A 19,032-nucleotide genomic window follows, 5' to 3' on the forward strand; every position below is an offset into this window, starting at 1 on the left:
TTGTTAATGGGTTAGGTTTAACAATTCCACCAGCTTTGCATTGCTAACCAATACTGGAGAATTTTTCTTGAATTCCAGTTTAATACATGCAGTTTTCTGCTGTATCTGAGGTCCTGAAATATGTTTATTCATTACACGTACATAATAAAAGCAGCCATTTTTTTTCATCTTGGCATCTGTAGGAATGTGGCCTACCCTTGTGCTTTGTTAGCGACATTTCTGAGGCATGAGTCACCATAATCGTATGTTCTGTCTTCCTCCTGTTCTCCGTTTCACCTGGTTGGAATCTTGTTGCGCTTCTGTTGTGGCGCTAAGGGATGGTTCCTATGTTGTCTTGAAAGAGAAAAGCTAAATTTGAAGTTTTGGAATTGCTTCAATAGTTGAAGAACAAAGGGTTTTTTATATACGGGTGTGTAGCGCCCAAACCGTGCATACACTGTGTAATCTGAAGGTTTCCATAAGCAACAATGGTCTCTTTACTGTAGTGATAGACATTTTTATTGTTGCATTACAGGAGTAGGTTGATGGTCATTTGATGAAGTTGGGAGATGTTATCGTAAGGGATTAACTTGCCTGCTTTCTTTTTTGTTTTTTGTGTACACAATAGTCATGACCATTTTGTGGGTAGTAGCATCTATTTTGGGATCACCTCTAACATAATGAGAATGAGGCCCAGACTTGCAAGCATGTATAATGTTTTCCACTGTATTGATTTAACATTGCCTCCTTGACGTTGGCTTTTGAAGCAGGGCAAGCCTGTATGAGAATGAGGTCCATTAGTTTCACCAAAACAAAGTGTTCTTTTGAGGTTTGATCCTGTATAATGCTTGAAGCATCTAACATAATGTTGCATCTCATATGGAGGACCATCATTCATGAGCAAGAGGTAGACTATTACAACATTACTGATGGCAGCTACCTGTGAGCTACTGGAATTTGAACATTACTTTGTTTACTACTTATTAAAGGAAACCTGTACCGAGAACTCTTTTGAACATGCTAGTTCCTTGGTAGTTCTTTTGCACTTGATACTTTTTGACTGACCCTGCGATGTGTGTGCAGATCAGGAGATCTAACCTACCCTGACTGGTCGAACGATTGTTCTAGGCCCGTAACTGAGAAGACCATGAGACAGGCAGAGACAGTCAAGCATGTCCAGAAGGAGATTAGCAAAGGTATCTGCCATATTTCTCATACTACAGGTTTAAAAATACCTCTACTATTAATTCTTAAAATAGTTTACATGAGCTTTCATTGCTCTGCCTTGAGTCTGATCACTTGGTATACATTGCGCATCTATGCTGGATGGATGCTTGCCAAATACATGGATGATCTTGTGTTGTATTTAACATTAGGGGCCCTTTTTTTTTTCTTTTTTTTGCAAGGGTATTTCCAAGAAACAATGCATTTTCTTTCTTTCGTTGTCCAAACCAGAACAATCTGTCTCCTGCTGAACTAAGAGGTTTATGGGTTTAATCCGCTGCTGAGCTGTTGGCTCCGTGCATGGCCCTGTCACAAGACTTCCACGGCAGCAAATGACCACTTCTTCCCGTTTACCTCCCACTCAAACATTTGAGAATCATTGGTGCCCTTGCAGACTCCCCTCTTGTGTGTGTTGGGCCTCATCTCTGCCTCCAATCATCTCAGTAACCATAGAACGTTTCCCACTGGAAAAGATGGAATGTGTTACCTTACAGACATATAAATATAAAATGTTTTTTGCCTGATTTGCTAGTTATCAGGAGTTCCCAAACCTGTATTCTAGGTGGGACCAAGTGGTCCCACCTAGATTTTAACAAAATCGTAGTTCCTCTCTTCCACCTATGATGCCAACTCTGCAAGTTTCCCAAAAAATCCATCCAAACTGGTTCCGAACATATGTGAATGGCTGGCCTCCATGTGAGATCTGTTGGTCATTTTTAGATTGTAAAGAAGTTATATGTACGCAAGTAATATCACTACTTTTTATTTAATGTAATTGACAGCCATATCCAAGTATAACCTATATCAGACACCGTAGTGAGAACTCCACTGGAATTTAAACAGATGGAATGATATCAAAACTTTTTAATCATTCTTAAAGAATTTTTGGTATTTTTACCCACCAGTTTCTGTGGAGTGCTTAGCACTGTGAGTATGTATGTTCTACATGTGTATTTATGTGCCTATGCTATATATGTGTATTTATATGTGTGTTCTATCTTGCCTCTGGGCCAGATCCAGCCTTCCCATCTCTGGAATGTATCTTTTTAATTACATACTCTTTTCGTCACTGTATAATATATTGCACGGCTGGTTACTTTCCAAAGGTCAGGTCCTCACAAAATAATAACTATAGATGACAGCAAGGGGCAACAACAAAAGCCAGCCTAGAGCCTTTGTTTTGTTTCGTGCTGTCACTATGTGTCCTTGTATTGTTCTGGAATGACTAACACTTGTGGCCACATAACCACAATAGCTTGTAGATGGGAGGGATTGGGGTATTAGATAGATAATAATTGGGATAGATAGATAATGAAGAATTGGGATAGATAGAAAGATAGATGAAGATAATTTTTTTTTTTTTTTTTTTTTCAAATTAAACCTTTCTTTTTTTTTTTTTTTTTTGTTTTGTTTTTTTGTTTTGTTTTTGTTTTGCCTTTTGGTGATGGTTTTAATCTATGCCCGGAAATCTGTTTCTAAGAATATAGAGATGAATAGGGAATTGAACACTAAAGGGACTTTTTTGAAGAATGTGAACAAAGTGCATCGGTCTGACTTCTGCTACATAAATGCAGCACAGTGGCTAAATGGTTAGCACTTCTGCCTGGCAGTACTAAGGACGTTGGTTTGAATCCCAGCCACAGCACCTCCTGCCTGGAGTTTGCATGTTCTCCCTCTGCCTGCGTGGGTTTCCTCCGTGTACTCTGGTTTCCTCTGACACTCCAAAGACATGCTGGTAGGTGAATTGGTTCCTGCCTAAATTGGCCCTAGTATGTGTATGTATGAATGTACGTTAGGGACTTTATATTGAGGGTTAGGGACTGATGTGAATGTACAATACATATGTAGAGCGCTGCGTAAATTGATGGCGCTATATAAGTACCTGAAATAAAATAATAAATAAATCCTAATTGGCCATTACACTTTGCTCGCTGGTCCTTCCACTCTTCATTGCAATATATAATATTTTTGGTTTGGGGTTTACTTATTTAAGTGTCCCAACACTGTATATGCAGATCGTGAAGGAAGATTGAGGATGGTGACCCTAAGGCGGGTATTGACAGGTTCCTTTAATAAAGATAACAAGCAGGTTTAAATAGTATGTGTAATTGCCAGGCTGACTCAGTTGGCCACTGCTGGTAATGCCAGTAAAGCTTACGTTGTCGGCAGCCTCTTTGAGGTTTCAGCTTATGCATTCCTACTGAGACCAAACATATGGTTGTGATCGCATTTGCTAGTCGGGCTCTTCATGTATTTTCCTCCAGCACAACATTTCTGCTCTGCTGCATGACTTCCCAGCTGGCAGTTGTCTGTCACCTCATGATCATCTCCACATTGGTTTCCAAGCTGTCTGTCTGATTACTATTCAAGTGTCATGCAGCCTTGGATCAGACGTATAATGCACACAGGATTTACTGGTTGCTCCTGTAAAAGCAAGTGCAAATGTTGAACATTCTGTTTATGATGGAAAATTCTACATGTATTTTTTCACAAATCATTACTTTACATAAAATCTTGTCACATGTACTTAACTAATTAGACATTGTTGACGATGGGGAGAAAAAAAAATGTTTTTTGCTTTGACAGTTTCCTCATATACTGTAATGTAAATTAGGTTTTCATTTCACTTTCTGAAGCTAAAATACTGATTTTTACTGAGCTTTGTACATACAGCAGATATGCCACACATCTCAACCACATTGGTGTGACATTGTGGTCAGTGTGTTGGCTCTTGCAGGTTCATTGAGATGTGTTGGGGCTTTGCATATTGCTGCATTTGCTTGTAGCCTGTTGCTTGGTCCTGGTTTTGTCAAAGCCACAAATGTTTTAATACTTGTTCACACGGTTCATATAGGCCAGCCTTTTCAATTTTTTTAACACTAAGGAACCCTTAAAATAACTTTCAGGTCTCAAGGAACCCATGCCAGTAATTATTATATCTACAGATCATGGTACATTAGCGTGAACAGTAAACTGAGATATGAGGATGGTAAAAGAACAAGGAATGTGGTGTACTTAGAGTATTTGATACTCAGAGCTGATCTACCACAATATTATATTCAGTTTTAACTAAATTAATTTATTGATGGGCAGAAAAGAAATGTATACAGTGAAAACTGTAGTGTTCCCTCACATTGGTAGTCCAAAGAGCACCACTTTCCGTTGGTGGTAGGTGGAGAAGGGCTCCTTTAGATTTGTGGTCATTATGGTGGTCAGTGAGAGAAGAGACTCCTTAATTGCTTGTTTTGTCTAGAGGAGAATGGGGTTTAGTTACTTGATCCTCCATTCCTCCAACAGATTGTACTCCCCCACGCTCCAGTGGTGGACTGTCTCTTGTCCTCCTTACATCTAATGCAGGCTATGAACCCTGCTGTGGTCTTGATGACATCATGATCCTAGACCGCTGGAACATGGGAAAGAAGCCACTGTGAGGACTGGTCCCAAAACTTATATAAGAAATTAACCCTTGTGGTATGAGCACAGCCCCACTGAAAGGGATAATTTTTTTAGTTTCTTGAAGCTGGTCCTTAACACCAGTAGTTGGTTGAAAGAATGCTCATTGCATTGGTTGACAGTGAGAAGAATGTCCCCCTTACAGATACAATAGCTAAAAGATGAGCGGCGTCCCTGGTTTGTTATCTGAGAGTCACAAATTGCTCACTACTCAAGGAACCTCTAGCAAACTCTGGAGGAACTCTGGTTGAGAAAGGCCAAAATATACAGTTGGCCTGCAGATCTCAGGCTGTTCACTGCACAAACTTCAACCTGTTTTAAAGCATGCGATTTGTCTACTTCGGTTACGGTTTGTCTTTTTTTTTTTTTTTTTTAAGTAAAGTGTTCACCTCCTAATAACATGATATCCTCTTGGACTTCCCTGTGCTATTTGCATCCATTTCCTGCATACCGAGGCCTCCCTCCAAGCCCACTTTATTTCCCCTTTACTGCCTTCTAGTTACCCTAGTAACATTTTGCAGGATAATCAGATATTTTCCAAAAAAAAAATAAAAGAACACCATATCAGCAGTAAAATGAGGAACCATATGCTACAAAAATACTGATTTTAAACCACATCCAGAACATAAGGAAATGGTAACTGGAATCTAAATTTGCAAGCTTGTAAATTCTGTTTTGGGGTTAAAGGAGTGGAACATGTTGGTGACAACCATTCTGTAAACCAATATGCGTGCGCTACCAGCCGAAAGTTTCAATGAGGACCAAGCCCTTGTTTGTCTGAAATAAGAACTGTGCATATAGCAATTCGATCATGGCCGGTAGGTATTCAAGAATTTTGATATCCAGTGTACTTTCAAGAAGCCTAGATAGATTGCATGGGATACTGGCTGCTAAACAATAAATAGGCTCTTTAAACAGAAGTGCCTTTTAATGTTGCCCTTAGTAACCATGGTTGTAAATTAATAGACCTATGTGGGCTTTATAATGGAAGTGTCCTTTAGTATTTCGCATAGCAACCATGGCCTCCAGCCAAGCAAAAAATAAAACTAAATCAACTATGCTTTTCTTTTTATGTTTTGGAATTGTTTTCTATTGCTTTTAATTTGCACTTTTTTTTTTATCTAACACGCAGCACCATGCTATATGTTGGTGCTTTATAAAGAAATAATACTAAGCACATTTTCCTTTCATTGTCACATACAGTAAGATACTGATTAAATGTATGCTGAGCCTTTGCAGCATCACAAGGGGGAGGGGGTAAACCCCAAAATTGCCTTTTCTAAACCAGATTAGAAGCATTGCCTGTTTTCTTTTTGAGCCACAGGAAAGTATTGTCCGTTTGTGTTGTCTGTGCGCTTTGCATAGAAATGTCTGCATGTCTTCATATTTGCATATATTTTGCGTAACAGCACTTATGAGCAAAGGACATTTTTGTATTAAAGAGTCAGCAGGCTGTTTGACCTCAAAGGATCTCTATCCAAAGAGTCGGGTTTGTCTGAACTCAGGCGCAAAATGGCAGCACAGTTGTTAGCTTGGTTTCCTGACATCAAGGCCTTCTTAGGTTCACATTTAACCAGGCTTTTCACTCTGTAAACTACACACGTTCTTGCGAGTGGAGATTTCAGGTTTTCCTCTAGAGATCTTCTAATAAATTCCTTTACAGGGACGCGCTGCATAGAACTACGTTCTAGACCTGTGCCATACCAGTCCTCTCAGTAAATTTGCGGTTAGAGCAAAACCCGGAATGTTACAACTTTATTAGGCCGCCCTAATTCTGAGGACAAGGGATTGAGGAAGTTTTGGGGAATTTCTTGAATGCGCAGAAAGTGTATGTGACCACAGTAGAATGAGGAAACAAAACCATCTTGACGTTAACCCTTTCACTTCAGCTGCTACAGGTCCTTCCTCTTCTGTGCATAGAATTGTTCCATTTTTAAAAATTGATATCTTCGGAAACTGTAAAAAAAAAAAAAAAAACAAAGCTGTAGGTGGTTAGTTGTGCAGAAGACATAGAATAAAAATGGAATTCCACCACCGCCCTGAGTGTCCAGCTCCACGTAGCTGACCATGTCCATTGTATGAGCAACTAAAGTTGACCACCCACAGCTCAAATTGCAGTTGAATCAGCAGGGTTTGGCCCAGATTTGAGCCGTTGTTGTCCATATCCGCACCACCCTGCTTGACAAACTTCAATTGAAAAATTGAAGGCTGAACAGTGACTGCATCCGATTAGTTGAGGTAACGGTTTGGGTATTCAAGCAGCCATGAGTGTTGCTACTACCTGTATTTAATTTAATAGCAGGCAGCAGAGGTTCCTCCTTATGCATTGCTTATTATGGGTATAGGTTTCTACACTATATTGCCAAAAGTATTGGTCGGCCTGCCTTTACACGCACATGAGCTTTAATGGCATCCCAGTCTTAGTCCGTAGGGTTCAATATTGAGTTGGCCAGCCCTTTACAGCTATAACAGCTTCGATTCTTCTGGGAAGGCTGTCCACAAGGTTTAGGAGGGTGTCTATGGGAATGTTTGACCATTCTTCCAGAAGCACATTTGTGAGGTCAGGCACTGATGTCAGACAAGAAGGCCTGGCTTGCAGTCTCCGCTCTAATTCATCCCCAAGTTGTTCTATTGGATTGAAGTCAGGAAGCTGTGCAGGCCAGTCAGGCCAGTCAAGTTCCTCCACCCCAAACTCGCTCATCCATGTCTTTATGGACCTTGCTTTGTGCACTGGTGCGCAGTCATGTTGGAACAGGAAGGGCCATCCCCAAACTGTTCCCACAAAGTTAGGAGCATGAAATTGTCCAAAATGTCTTGGTATGCTGACACCTTAAGATTTACCTTCACTGGAACTAAGGAGCTAAGCCCAACCCCTGAAAAACAACCCCACACCATAATCTCTCCTCCACCAAACTTTACACTTGGCACAATGCAGTCAGGCAAGTACCGTTCTCCTGGCAACTGCCAGACCCAGACATGTCCATTGGATTGTCAGACAGAGAAGAGTGTGCTGATCTGAAGACCACACAAAGTTTGGAGGTCTTTAGCTATTGACTGCAGACAGTTGGTGACTTCTGTGCACTTCAGCATGTGCTGACCCCGCTCTGTCATTTTACGTGGCCTACCACTTCGTGGCTGAGTTGTTGTTCCCAGTTGCTTCCAGTTTGTTATAATACCACTAACAGTTGACTGTGGAATATTTAGTAGTAAGGAAATTTCACGGATGGACTTATTGCGCAGGTGGCAACCTATCATGGTACCACGCTTGAATTCACTGAGCTCCTGAGAGCGACCCATTCTTCCTCTTATGATTGTAAAAGCAGTCTGCATGCCTAGGTGCTTGACTTTATACACCTGTGGCCATGGAGGTGATTGGAACACCTGAATCCAATGATTTGGAGGGCTGTCCCAATACTTTTGGCAGGTGTGTGTGTGTGTGTGTGTGTGTGTGTGTGTGTGTGCGCGTGCGTGCGTGCGTGTGCGCCCAGTCTCTGTTGAACTTTGCGTATAACTAGCTATACAGAGAGAGTTAGGATTTATCTTGCTGTGGATGCCCTGGGTCATAACAAGTTAGTGAATGTAAATCTTAATAGTGTACACACCCATAACTAAGTAATCTTTTTTTATTTATTTTTTTTAACCATGGTCTTGATCATGTTTTAATGGATACGCATACTTTTTATCACTTAGGGAGCTGTGCTCTTGTTAGTGCCAGAAGGAAAAAATGTCACATAGGCTTCCTCATTAGCATGTCTTCTACTCTGTGGTTTCATGCTGAATATCCCACATTCTCAGTCGTTGCAGATCAGCTTTGCCCATTGCTCAGAAATAGATGTTTGTTTATTGTCAGAGTTTGCACAGCATTGTACATGAGATATGAAGACTGTGGATCATTCCCTAGTAGTGTTTAGGCATAGCTCCCAATGTCCTCCTATTTAGAGGGACTGGCCTCCTTTTGCAGCTGAGTTCCTCTTTCCTCCTTAGGCCTCTTGTACATGGGGTGTCCAGCTCCTGTGCATGCCATACCTGCATATTATTGCTCCTGGGAGGCATGGTTGCAGTTTCCAGCTCACTTTCTGCAGCCTGTGAAAGTCTAAGAGCCAAAGTAGCTCAAGGCTGGGCATTCATCCCAAAATACATAGGGCCCTACACACGTGTCTTGCTCTGTACAGAGTTCAACCCTATCCAGCCACAACATAATTCATACTACCATAGACTTTGACAGGTTGCAGGTAGCAGGGGTTGGACTCTGGATCTGGATCTAAAATGTGGGGATTGCATTCACAAAAGCTATATGCTGTGTGCAAGGGGCCTTCCTCCTTATTTTATTTTTTTTTTGGTCCAATGAATAGACCTCTATTAAAAAAATTAAAAAAAAAAATAAATATAAAAAGTGTTTATACTTCACTAAACTTTTCATCTAGCCTCTAATTTATTTCATTTTTTTTTTTAAAGTTGATATAAAGGAGACATTTGTGCTATGTTGTGCCCTATCCCGTCCTAGAATATTGGTAGGTATGCATAGGGTTAAGTGCAGTAATGGCACAGAAGGAGGAAATCTCTGCCTTTAGCTCCAGGTCTCACAGGTGGAGTGATGGGGCGTTCCATAACCTACACACAACCTGTACATTCCATCCTGTACATTGTATAAGAGGGTAACAAGGGCCAAGTTACTCTCTTGCCCACTTCATAATGAATTCCTTTTCCTGGAACGTGGGCTCTGGTGACATTTTCATCATCTTTCCTGGCTTTTTCTGGTCTATTTGCCACCCATGCTCCTTTTTGTAAGAGAGTGTCGGAGCACCTGGCACAGTGTTGAGCTTTGAAGGGGGCACTCAGGAAGTGAGAAGAGGCAATTCAGAAAATGCGTGAATGGTATGTTTGCTTTGTGAAGAGCGGAATGTCGATTAAGTGGTAATATTATTGTCTCACCAAGTTTATAACTGTGTAGCAATGGGTACTATACAAGGAATGTGTTTCTTTTAGTGTATCTGGCTTAAGAGCTTGCAATCTATCTATTTCCTTGGATTTTAAAGAATCTGTATTTTTTCAAGTCTTTAGTATTAATGGCAGTGAAAAAAAAACAACATACAAAAACAAAAGCCATTTAATCCCTTAACAGGTTTATGGAGTAATCGCATTTTGTTTATTATTTGATGCGCCTTTCTTGGCCATCTGGTGACTGGCAGCTGCTGTGGACACGTTCTAGTGGGTGTCATTATCAGGGAGGCCGCGGATCCGATTACATTGTGAGAGAGGATTACTGAAGTTTCCATTGAGAAAGAAGCTCCATTGGAGAGTGGATTTTCAACAGAACTCGGAGACTGAGAAGCTACATAACTGTTATGTGAACTGTAAGGGGCTGTGAACCACGGCAACCTACTAGAGCTTTGGTTTCATCACTTCATGTAGTCAGATTAATGAAGGATGATTTCTGATGGTGTCTTAGGGGACTGGGGTCCATTGCGCATATAAGCATTTTGGCTAATGTGCTTTTTTTATTGGTATGTATTTGAGTAATGAAACCATATTCCTAGTAATGTAGTTTTCTTTAATTCCTTACAAACAAATGGTAACGATGCCAACCTATAGCTGGCCTTTCGAGGAGCCCATGGAAGGGCGACGCATGTCAAAAAAACAACAAACCTAAATTCCCAGCTCACTTACCAGCTAGCCTACAACAAATTGAATTACCCTTGTCTAACAGTTCATGTTAAAACAGAGGGTTAAGTTTGCACACATTTGCAAATATGTGTTGCAGAGGCCACGGCACCCCAGTTTACTGCAGTCCTAACTCTATAAATTTTGAGAGCCTTTAAAGTTGAAGCATATATATATAATAATGGATAGATTGAGGGCAAGTATGCCTGGAGGGAGCCCTCCCCTCCTTTAAAGGTATAGGGACACAGTGGACACCCAGCAATACCACAATGGCAAAAGGTATCCATTATGTCCCCTCACCAATACACCAACAGTACAGACAAATGGCAACCACCCCAACCAACTGGCCTTTGTAGCTAGGCAGTGATAACGGAAATTGCCATGACCTCTGTGGGCAGACTACGAGTGTCCTCACACTAGGCAAATAGTACCATACATGGGCACGTTTGACCCGAAGTCCAATTCTGTTGACTAATATGATCTCTGTGTCCATGATTGGCACGGTTCAGCTTACTGTGCCCTGGCCCACTAGACAAGGTGGGCTGGGACACAGTTTTTTGGACTTTATGCATGGTACGTATCTGTGTAATCGCTATCCGTACCCGAGCATGGAACTGTCACAGATCAGAGTATGGCATCAGGGATCACTGTGGTCTGTCTGGCAGAGGTAATGACATAAATGGGCGTGGGAGGGGGGACAATTGAACTTGGGCATAAAACAAGGCAACTGCCTAGTACTGTCTAATTTTCTCACATAAATGCTCAATGTGTAGAAGGTTGATGAGCATAATTAACCCTTTTTTTTTCTTCTTAACAGAGCTCCGCGCAGGAGATTGGAGAAGAGGTGGATGACGGTGTTGTCTACAGCATCTCCCTCCGCAAAGTGCAGCTCCACCACACCGCCAACAAGGGGCAGCGATGGCTGGGGGTAAGCAGGGTACCGTCTCCCATGGGCACTGCGGAAGGCGGGCTTGCCGGACCCCGGGATACCACGGTGAGGAAGACAGGGCTAGTGCTAAACTGGGATGGCGGGAGGCGGAGGGGCCTCTTTGGGTTCCATAAAATGATTCCCATTAATTATGTGGTCAGGGCAGACAGAGGAAAGCAGGAACGAGCCATCATATTTATGATCTGCCAGCTTTGTTTTCACTAACACCTGTTTGTGCCCACCCATGTCTGTCTATAAACTAAAACGACCCTCAAGCCTGTCACACACAAATTGGACATACTCAGGAGAATTTGGTTCCAACAGACAAAAATAGCCACTGGGAATGTGCAGATTTCAGTAAAGTTCAGTAAAAATTACAACGAATTGGTTTCTATGGAATACTGCATGTTGACTTCACTTATAGTAATGGCTGCTTGTTGGATCATCTAAATTTGAACTTTACTTGGCAGCTGTTTTGATTTCCTATAATGACCTAAAACAATAATAGACCATACCACTGCAGCTTAGCCAAGCAGGAAAACGGCCCCCTGCATACCCAAAAAAACATACCGAAGACCTATTCTGTCTGGCTATGTAATTTAAATATCCAGACAATGATAGTGTGACTGAAATTTTAAAGTCACATAAAGGTTTTGATACAGAAAAAAATTATTTTTATAGTTCTCCTGCAGTCCAAGTAATGTATTCTGCTATCTCTAATAATCCACTGCACACTTCAGTCATGGCGGCTGTTCCCCATACACTTTCATGCAGCTACCTTATACCCATCTAATCATGGCTCCATCCTGGCTGAGCCTTGCTTTGTCTGCACGTGATGAGCAATGTCTGCTAAACTGAACCTCCATAATTGTTTAATCCGTACATTAATTTTCAATGCTTGTATGTTATCTGCTGCTATGTCAAGTAACTGCTGTCACTTCGGACTCATGTTTTGGACCATGGACACTGGTGTAAGTTGGACTGGAGTTCAGCTTCTAGAAGCCACTCTAAAGAATATTTTTCCTTCACTGGCTTGAATAAGAAAAAAAAAAAAAAAAAAAAAGCCCCGAAGACTGCAGATAAAGGGTCGAAGGTTTGGCACCAGGGTTTTACAAGCCTACTAGATACCCATGGCAGTCACTGACCTGGAGTTATATAGAGATAAAATATTCAGACTTTTCTCACTTTATTTTCTACATGCTTGTTGCAGGTTAGTCGTTTAGATGCTTTGAAACGGCATGGCAGGAAAGCTAGCATATGCAGAAGGCCAGCATTGGTATCTCCCATATCATGATTGGTGTACTCTAACTAGGGATTAGTAGCTTCACTGTGGCACAAGGTATAGCTGTGGTGACGTCATGGTATATAAAACAGATCAGAAGTTTAACGCTGGTTACGAAAAACAGTTAAATTCCTGGCTAACTATTACATTTGTGTTCTCAACCAAACTGTCAAACCATCAAATGGTTGGAGTCATAACTGATCACATGGGCAGCACCATGGCAGTTGCAGATCAAACAGAGGCCAAAATGGCAGCTCCCATGGCTGAAAGTGATAGGTGTTGGAAGTAATTAACAAAAGTTAATATTATCACATGAGATTATCTAACATGAACTTCTATACAGGTTCATAGATGTAGGTACATATGCAATACCTGAACGAAGTAGACCCATACAGTGAAGTACATGGAGCACATATCCACATTTGTAAAGGGGTCCTCATTTTCAAGTTGAGAAATACAGCTGTAATGGGTTAAAGTAGAGGGAGGGCTCTCTTTGTTCTTTAGACTGTATAATCTCCAGCTGTAACATGAAAAATTGACTCCCATGTTGAAATAAACTGCTTGTATCATTAGTCTTACCTCAGCCAGACAGAGTCCATGTCAGGGACAGGGCGGGAGCGGGCCCATGTGCCGGCCAAGTGGAGGTCAGCCAAGATTTTACAGTAACTCAGTCCATTGAGGATCCTGACCTGTGCTAGTCTCAGGGGAAGCGGTTTAGTTTATAGAACCCAGGGACGGAAGGGTAAAATAAAACACACTTGAGAAAAGGTATGTAGGGGAAATGAACTATACAGTATACACATTCCGTTGTATCCCAGAGGACTAGAGTGATATAACTTATGGCAATGTACACATTTAGCACGTTACAGCTATGACATTCACACCAGGAAGGAAGGCTACACTTAGCTTATCATATCCTGTCATAAATTAAAATCATCTACATGATGGGGGATTTGTTGCTGTCCCGCTAATTTGAGTATTTCTCCCAGAATGCTTTGCAGAACACAAGGAAAGCCGTAGGTCGGCATTATTAACGCAAAGCTATACGGAAATAATCACCTCCTCCTTTCCAGCTGCCTTTAAATTAATAAATAAAAGAAGCATTACGGGATAAGTTCACCTTCGGCAACATGTTACACCCGTATTTTTAATGTGTAAAATGTTACCAAAGAGCACCTGGCTGTGCCCCCACCCCCAAATACCCCGCTGTGACAGCAGATAGGGGATAGTCTCTCAGCACTTACTGTCACGATTTTAAAAAGGTGATCTGTGAATGAATGAGCTACAACTATCGCAGTGGCAGACAGCTTGTAGTTCTCCGTGAACTATGAGGGGCGCTGATAAGCACTCTCATAGTTCATTGATCTTCCTGCTCTCCAGTAACTGCCCATGCAGGTACAGGCAGACAGCTATACGGAGATTCTGCAGGAGCCTGACATTGCACCCTATGGTCTGCTGATCACGGGTGCATTGTTCTGCAGGCTCCAGAGAAAAGAAAATAAATGCACGTTTTTTTTTACCTGTAAAAATATGTGCATATATTTTTTTTTTTTTTTTTTTTTTGTAAAAGGTTAACTTGGACTTTAAAATATCTTTCCTGTGCATAACTATTTTTCAAGCTCCCTCCAGAGTTGATCACATGACCAAATGCCAGAGCATTGATCACATGATCAAATGTGAGAACATGATCTCTACCAAAGGGGAGGATTGAAGTTGACTATCCGGATCTGTTCTGCTCCATAAGCCAGGGTGAAATCATATACAGCGTGGATGGGCAAATCTGTTACTGCATCTATTCTACTCTGACAGCCAGCACTAGTGGCTGTCAGAATACCTGAAGAGTGTTTGCATCTGATTGGATGCAGGCACTGTTTGGCTGATAATGTTTGCTCGGCTACTTCAATTTTTTTTTAGTGGAGGGATGTTGGGCGGGAGAGTGTCAATAGGGCCATCCACAAAGCAAATTTCATCCAGTTCTTTAGGAACCATCCGAAATTCTTTCAGTGTATGGCCAGCCTTGGCCTAAACCCAAATTTGGTATGTTATGGACACAATGGGGAATGAGCGATTTTCCTGCCACATATAGCTTCAAAAAGCTGGCAAGGGACTTAACCTCAGACAAAGGGATTTCAAAACTGATATACTGATCTGAAAACAAAGCTATAATGCTGTTCCTCTATATAAACATTCACATTCTGCATATCTGTATGTTTTGAACATGACAAATTTAATCTGTTTCCTGAAACTCATGTGGAGGTTTTGTGCACTGTGTCAGCAGGTAATGGCATTGACTAACAATGACAGCAGTAATAGCATGCTACCGACAGCATTCCATAGACCTTGTAGGTATTCAAGCCTTTCAGGAATGCACTTTGAGAAAAATAAAAAAAAAAAAACCAAAAAAAGAAAAATGAAATGTCAAACAACCTACTGTTTTTTTTGCAGTTTCAATCTGTCATACTTGTAAACTGAATTACATTTTAACTTTGTACACAGTACAAGCCATTTTTGGATCGTTTTTAATTCTCCCCTACTCTATCATCTGTATATCAGTTTAATGGTGTGATATTTGTTACTTTTTCTTGCCACCGCGTCATGTAATTTAATCAAATTATCCAGAAATTGATCTTTTTTTTTTTTTTTTGTTTCCAAAAAAACATTATAAGGTCCCAAGCACACTGGCGTAAAAAAAAGCACTACTTGTAGAGGTGGTTATCGTTCTGCCTCTAAAAGCATTCTGCTTTTGCATTTTTGAGAGCGTTTTCCTGGCAGAAATAAAATGCTTAAAACTCTTAAGCACTGCTAAACGCTAGAACAAAAAAGCGCTCAAAATGAGCTTTTTTTTTTTCCTGCCAAGGACACTGGCATTTCTGTAAGCCAGTGTGATTGGAGCCTAAAAGTATTAGCTTCTGGCCAGCGGGTCAGTTAGGCTTAACACAACAATGTAATAGTACCAAATTCACAAAGGTAAGAAAGAAACCAACTGTACAAAAGTAAGTAGGACATTGGGTGCCCCCCCCCCCCAGTGAATTAGGTGGGACACCTTGGGGAAAATAATTGAAGATAATAATTGCACTTAGATCATGCTTATCATAGTTGCAAGGGTAACAGCTATTGGGTGTTCAACAGATGGAGAATCTTCAAACTGCTAAGGAACCCATTGTGATTATGTGAAGCCTTATGGGTTCCTTAGCAGTTTTGAAGACTCCTGATCTGTTGAATATTCAATTTCTATTACCTTGGAAGCTATGATATGTATGTTCTATTTGAACTATTTGTAAGTGCAATTATTATCGGCAATTATTTCACTTAAGTCGTAATACTTAGGACATTGGGTGCCACCCTAGTGCATTAAGGGTAATCTGTAAAGAACAATGTTTCTCAACCTTTTTGCAATCAAGGCACTCTTTAAAATTATGGACAATCTCAAGGCACCCTTTAACATTCTGCACAATTTCAAGGCACCCTAAAATGTAAAAAAACTATTCTAATAGTTTTATATAATGCAGCAACATCCACACATGTAGGACACCCATCATTGGAAGTGATTTATTCTTCCAAAGCAAATATTACATTTCAAACTAGTATTGACTAGTATTCCAATGTTTCTTCCTCAGTTTCTCTCCCTCACTCAGCTAATGTGACCCCACTGCTGAAGGAGAGGGGCAAACAAGGATGCTCTGCAGACACACGAAGTCCTCCTTATCATCTGATGATGTAATTGGTTGTTAGGATGCCAGCATCTGGCTGGTTGTAAAAGTGTGCAATAAAAACCTGTCTTTGTGTAACTAAAAGGCAGGCTTGATCAAGAATCTGGCTTGGATACAATTTTTGGCCAGTTTTTAAGCATTTTGCAAGGCACCCCTGGAAAAGCCTGAAGGCACCCTGGTTGAGAAAGTCTGGTATAGCGGAACCATAAAGGCTACCTGGCTGTTGTGACCCATGGCTTTAGAATGTACTAAGTCATACTTAGGAATTCAGACTTCACTCTGAAATTCTTGATCTGCATGCTTTGTCCTCATTGTATCAGAACGTAATAAAACCAGGGACTGGATGATGAGGAACATTTTCAGAAGCAGGTCTTCGATGGCAGCCTTCATACTCCTTTCCATAGAGGCTTGCAGGGTTCACTGTACCTGGTTCTTCCAGGCGTTTTGAGAACTGTTCCTTCTGTAGCTGTTGGATCAGAGAATGTGTGTGTGTGTATATGGCATAGAGATCAGAAAGAAAGGCCTGCAGAGACTGAGGGGCTGACATCAATAGCCAAACTCTATATCCACATGTAGAGCTTAAAAACTTAAAAAATTAAAATTTGGAGCAGGGTTGTTTAAAGGTGGCTTTGCGACAAGGGGTATTGATCCCTTTTCCTAATACTGCTTCTGGATAAGTGTTCAGTAAACACTGCTGTACACTATGGTAATCAACATCAGCATTTTGCTTTTATTTTTCCTTTTGAAGTTTCTTGTTTGAAAGTTAAAATATGAATACAGTACCCTTCACACTGCCACTGACTGCATTGCACAGAACCCCCTTTTTCATGCAAATATAACTTGGGCTGCTTGTTTGTAAATGTCTGATGCTTGCTGTCTAACATCTTGCTCTTTTACCAGCTGATGGCATTAACAGGTCATTGCTAATTCCTAAGGCAGGCCATCCCAAATATGAAGTTATGGAACTGATTAACATAATGTGCTTTTTTTTTTTTTTTTTTTATCTCTTCTGTTCTTCCAATGCAGTTTGAGAATGAGTCGGGGCTGAGCCTGTACGAGACATGCAAAGTACGGACCATCAAAGCCGGGAGTCTGGAGAAGCTGGTGGAATACCTGGTCTCTGCGTTCAAGGGCAATGACTCCACTTACGTCACCATTTTCCTGTGCACGTACCGGGCCTTCGCTACCACCAAGCAAGTGCTGGACTTGTTACTAAACAAGTGAGTGAGATAGATGGATGGATTCAATTTTTATTTTGGAACCCCAAGCTTTAAGTCTTAAGTCTGATGTGATGAGACTAGATTGATTTGGATTGGGTTGACCAGTATGAAGGGCCCAGCTGTAATGAATCTAATCTATTACTTAAGTTGTATTTAGATGAAGATGGCACCCATGGCCAATATCTTTGTTAGGATATTGGACAAGGTAGCCACATTTTGGTGTGGCTTGGACACAGGACCGTAAGTCTGATAGATGTGGACATACAAGTTTAAGTCAGACTGGGTGGTCCACAATTAATGTTCATGAGCTTGTTTTAGTCCATACTTTGGGGTTGATTTGCTAAAACTGGAGAGTGCGAAATCTGGTGCAGCTGTGCATGGTAGCCAATCCGCTTCTAACTTCAAATTGTTCAATTAAACTTCAGAAAAAAAAAATGGAAGCTGATTGGTTTCTATGCAGACTTGTACCAGATTGTGCCCTCTCCAGTTTTAGTAAATCAACACCTATGTTATTGGAAGGAATCTGAGTGGAAAAACTTTTGGCACAATGATTGCTTTTTATCATCTCAAGGCACTGTGCAACAATTTTTACAGCTTAAGAACATCCCAACTTGGGGTAAAGACTGGGTTGCCAAGGAATCTGATATATGCAACGAAAATGTTTCCTCCGTTTACATTTATCTCTTATTGCACCTAGCTGAGTTTCCCCTGAAACCACAAAACAAAATGAGCAACAAATGAGCCAATTGTGTTAGATAATGATTGCATAACTGTCCGTCAACTGATCACAGATCTATAATTTTATTGATGATGAGCAATCCAGTAAAACTTTGTTACATTCATGCCATGTGTTTAAATAATTCAAAGTTCAATAAGGGTGTGAAGTTCACTTCAGACAAATCTAGTACAACAGGTTCTACTCAGAAAAAGCTTCTTAAAGGAACAGTGGATGTTTGTCAGGCAGAAATGTAAAATGCAGAACTAAGTTTAATTTTTTTCTTTTTTTTTTTTTTTGTCAAGGTTTGGGCGCCTCCACCCTCAGCTCAATGGCGAACATTCCCATAACACTGTGGATGACCGGCTTGAACTAAAAAAGTAGGTTACACCAATCTTGGTTGGCCTTCCTGTACTCAAAAACACATGAAAAACCATGGACTTTTAACACACCTTTGTAAATTTGCCCTGGAAACACAGGGACTGGTTAATTTGAATAATTATATGTTTAGTTCTATAAACAAAATATAGGCCATCAATGAGGAATGGGCACTCAGCAGTATATGGGGGAGCTGGCCTTAACCAACTGGCACTAATAGCTGATTTTTGTTAGTAGAATACACATCTAGGTGAAACGGAGACACCATTTTTTGAGACTCATGTTTCAGTAAGGCATAGCTCCCATTTCTCCACTTTGAGTGCCTCTTCAAAACCTACATCAAAGGTATTCTTCCCTCTTAAGCTGGCCATACACTGTTAGATATTTTTCATGCATTGAATCTAACCACATGGATGGATGAATCCCTCCTGCTAGACGATTGTATACTGACAGTTGATGCCAATGGCTATCAGAATGCCAAA

At 40.9% G+C, this 19,032-nt stretch overlaps 1 protein-coding gene across 7 annotated transcripts in view; it reads left to right on the forward strand.

The window, feature by feature from the left end:
- The window catches only part of RALGDS (ral guanine nucleotide dissociation stimulator), a 227,798-nt gene that overhangs the window by 181,086 nt on the left and 27,680 nt on the right, over positions 1–19,032 (forward strand). For 4 of the 7 annotated variants that reach the window (XM_089675077.1, XM_089675075.1, XM_089675071.1 and 1 more), the window contains exons 2-4: positions 11,135–11,311; positions 17,264–17,457; positions 18,478–18,552. In XM_089675077.1, the coding sequence (XP_089531203.1) occupies positions 11,135–11,311; positions 17,264–17,457; positions 18,478–18,552 (446 nt within the window). The remainder of the gene's footprint in view (positions 1–11,134; positions 11,312–17,263; positions 17,458–18,477; positions 18,553–19,032) is intronic. The other 3 variants (XM_089675076.1, XM_089675074.1, XM_089675078.1) reach the window with 1 other exon arrangement.

This window comes from Staurois parvus, unplaced genomic scaffold (genome assembly GCF_062004578.1).
Source record: "Staurois parvus isolate SC_StPar_1 unplaced genomic scaffold, SC_StPar_1.0 ptg000154l, whole genome shotgun sequence".
NCBI lineage: Eukaryota > Metazoa > Chordata > Amphibia > Anura > Ranidae > Staurois > Staurois parvus.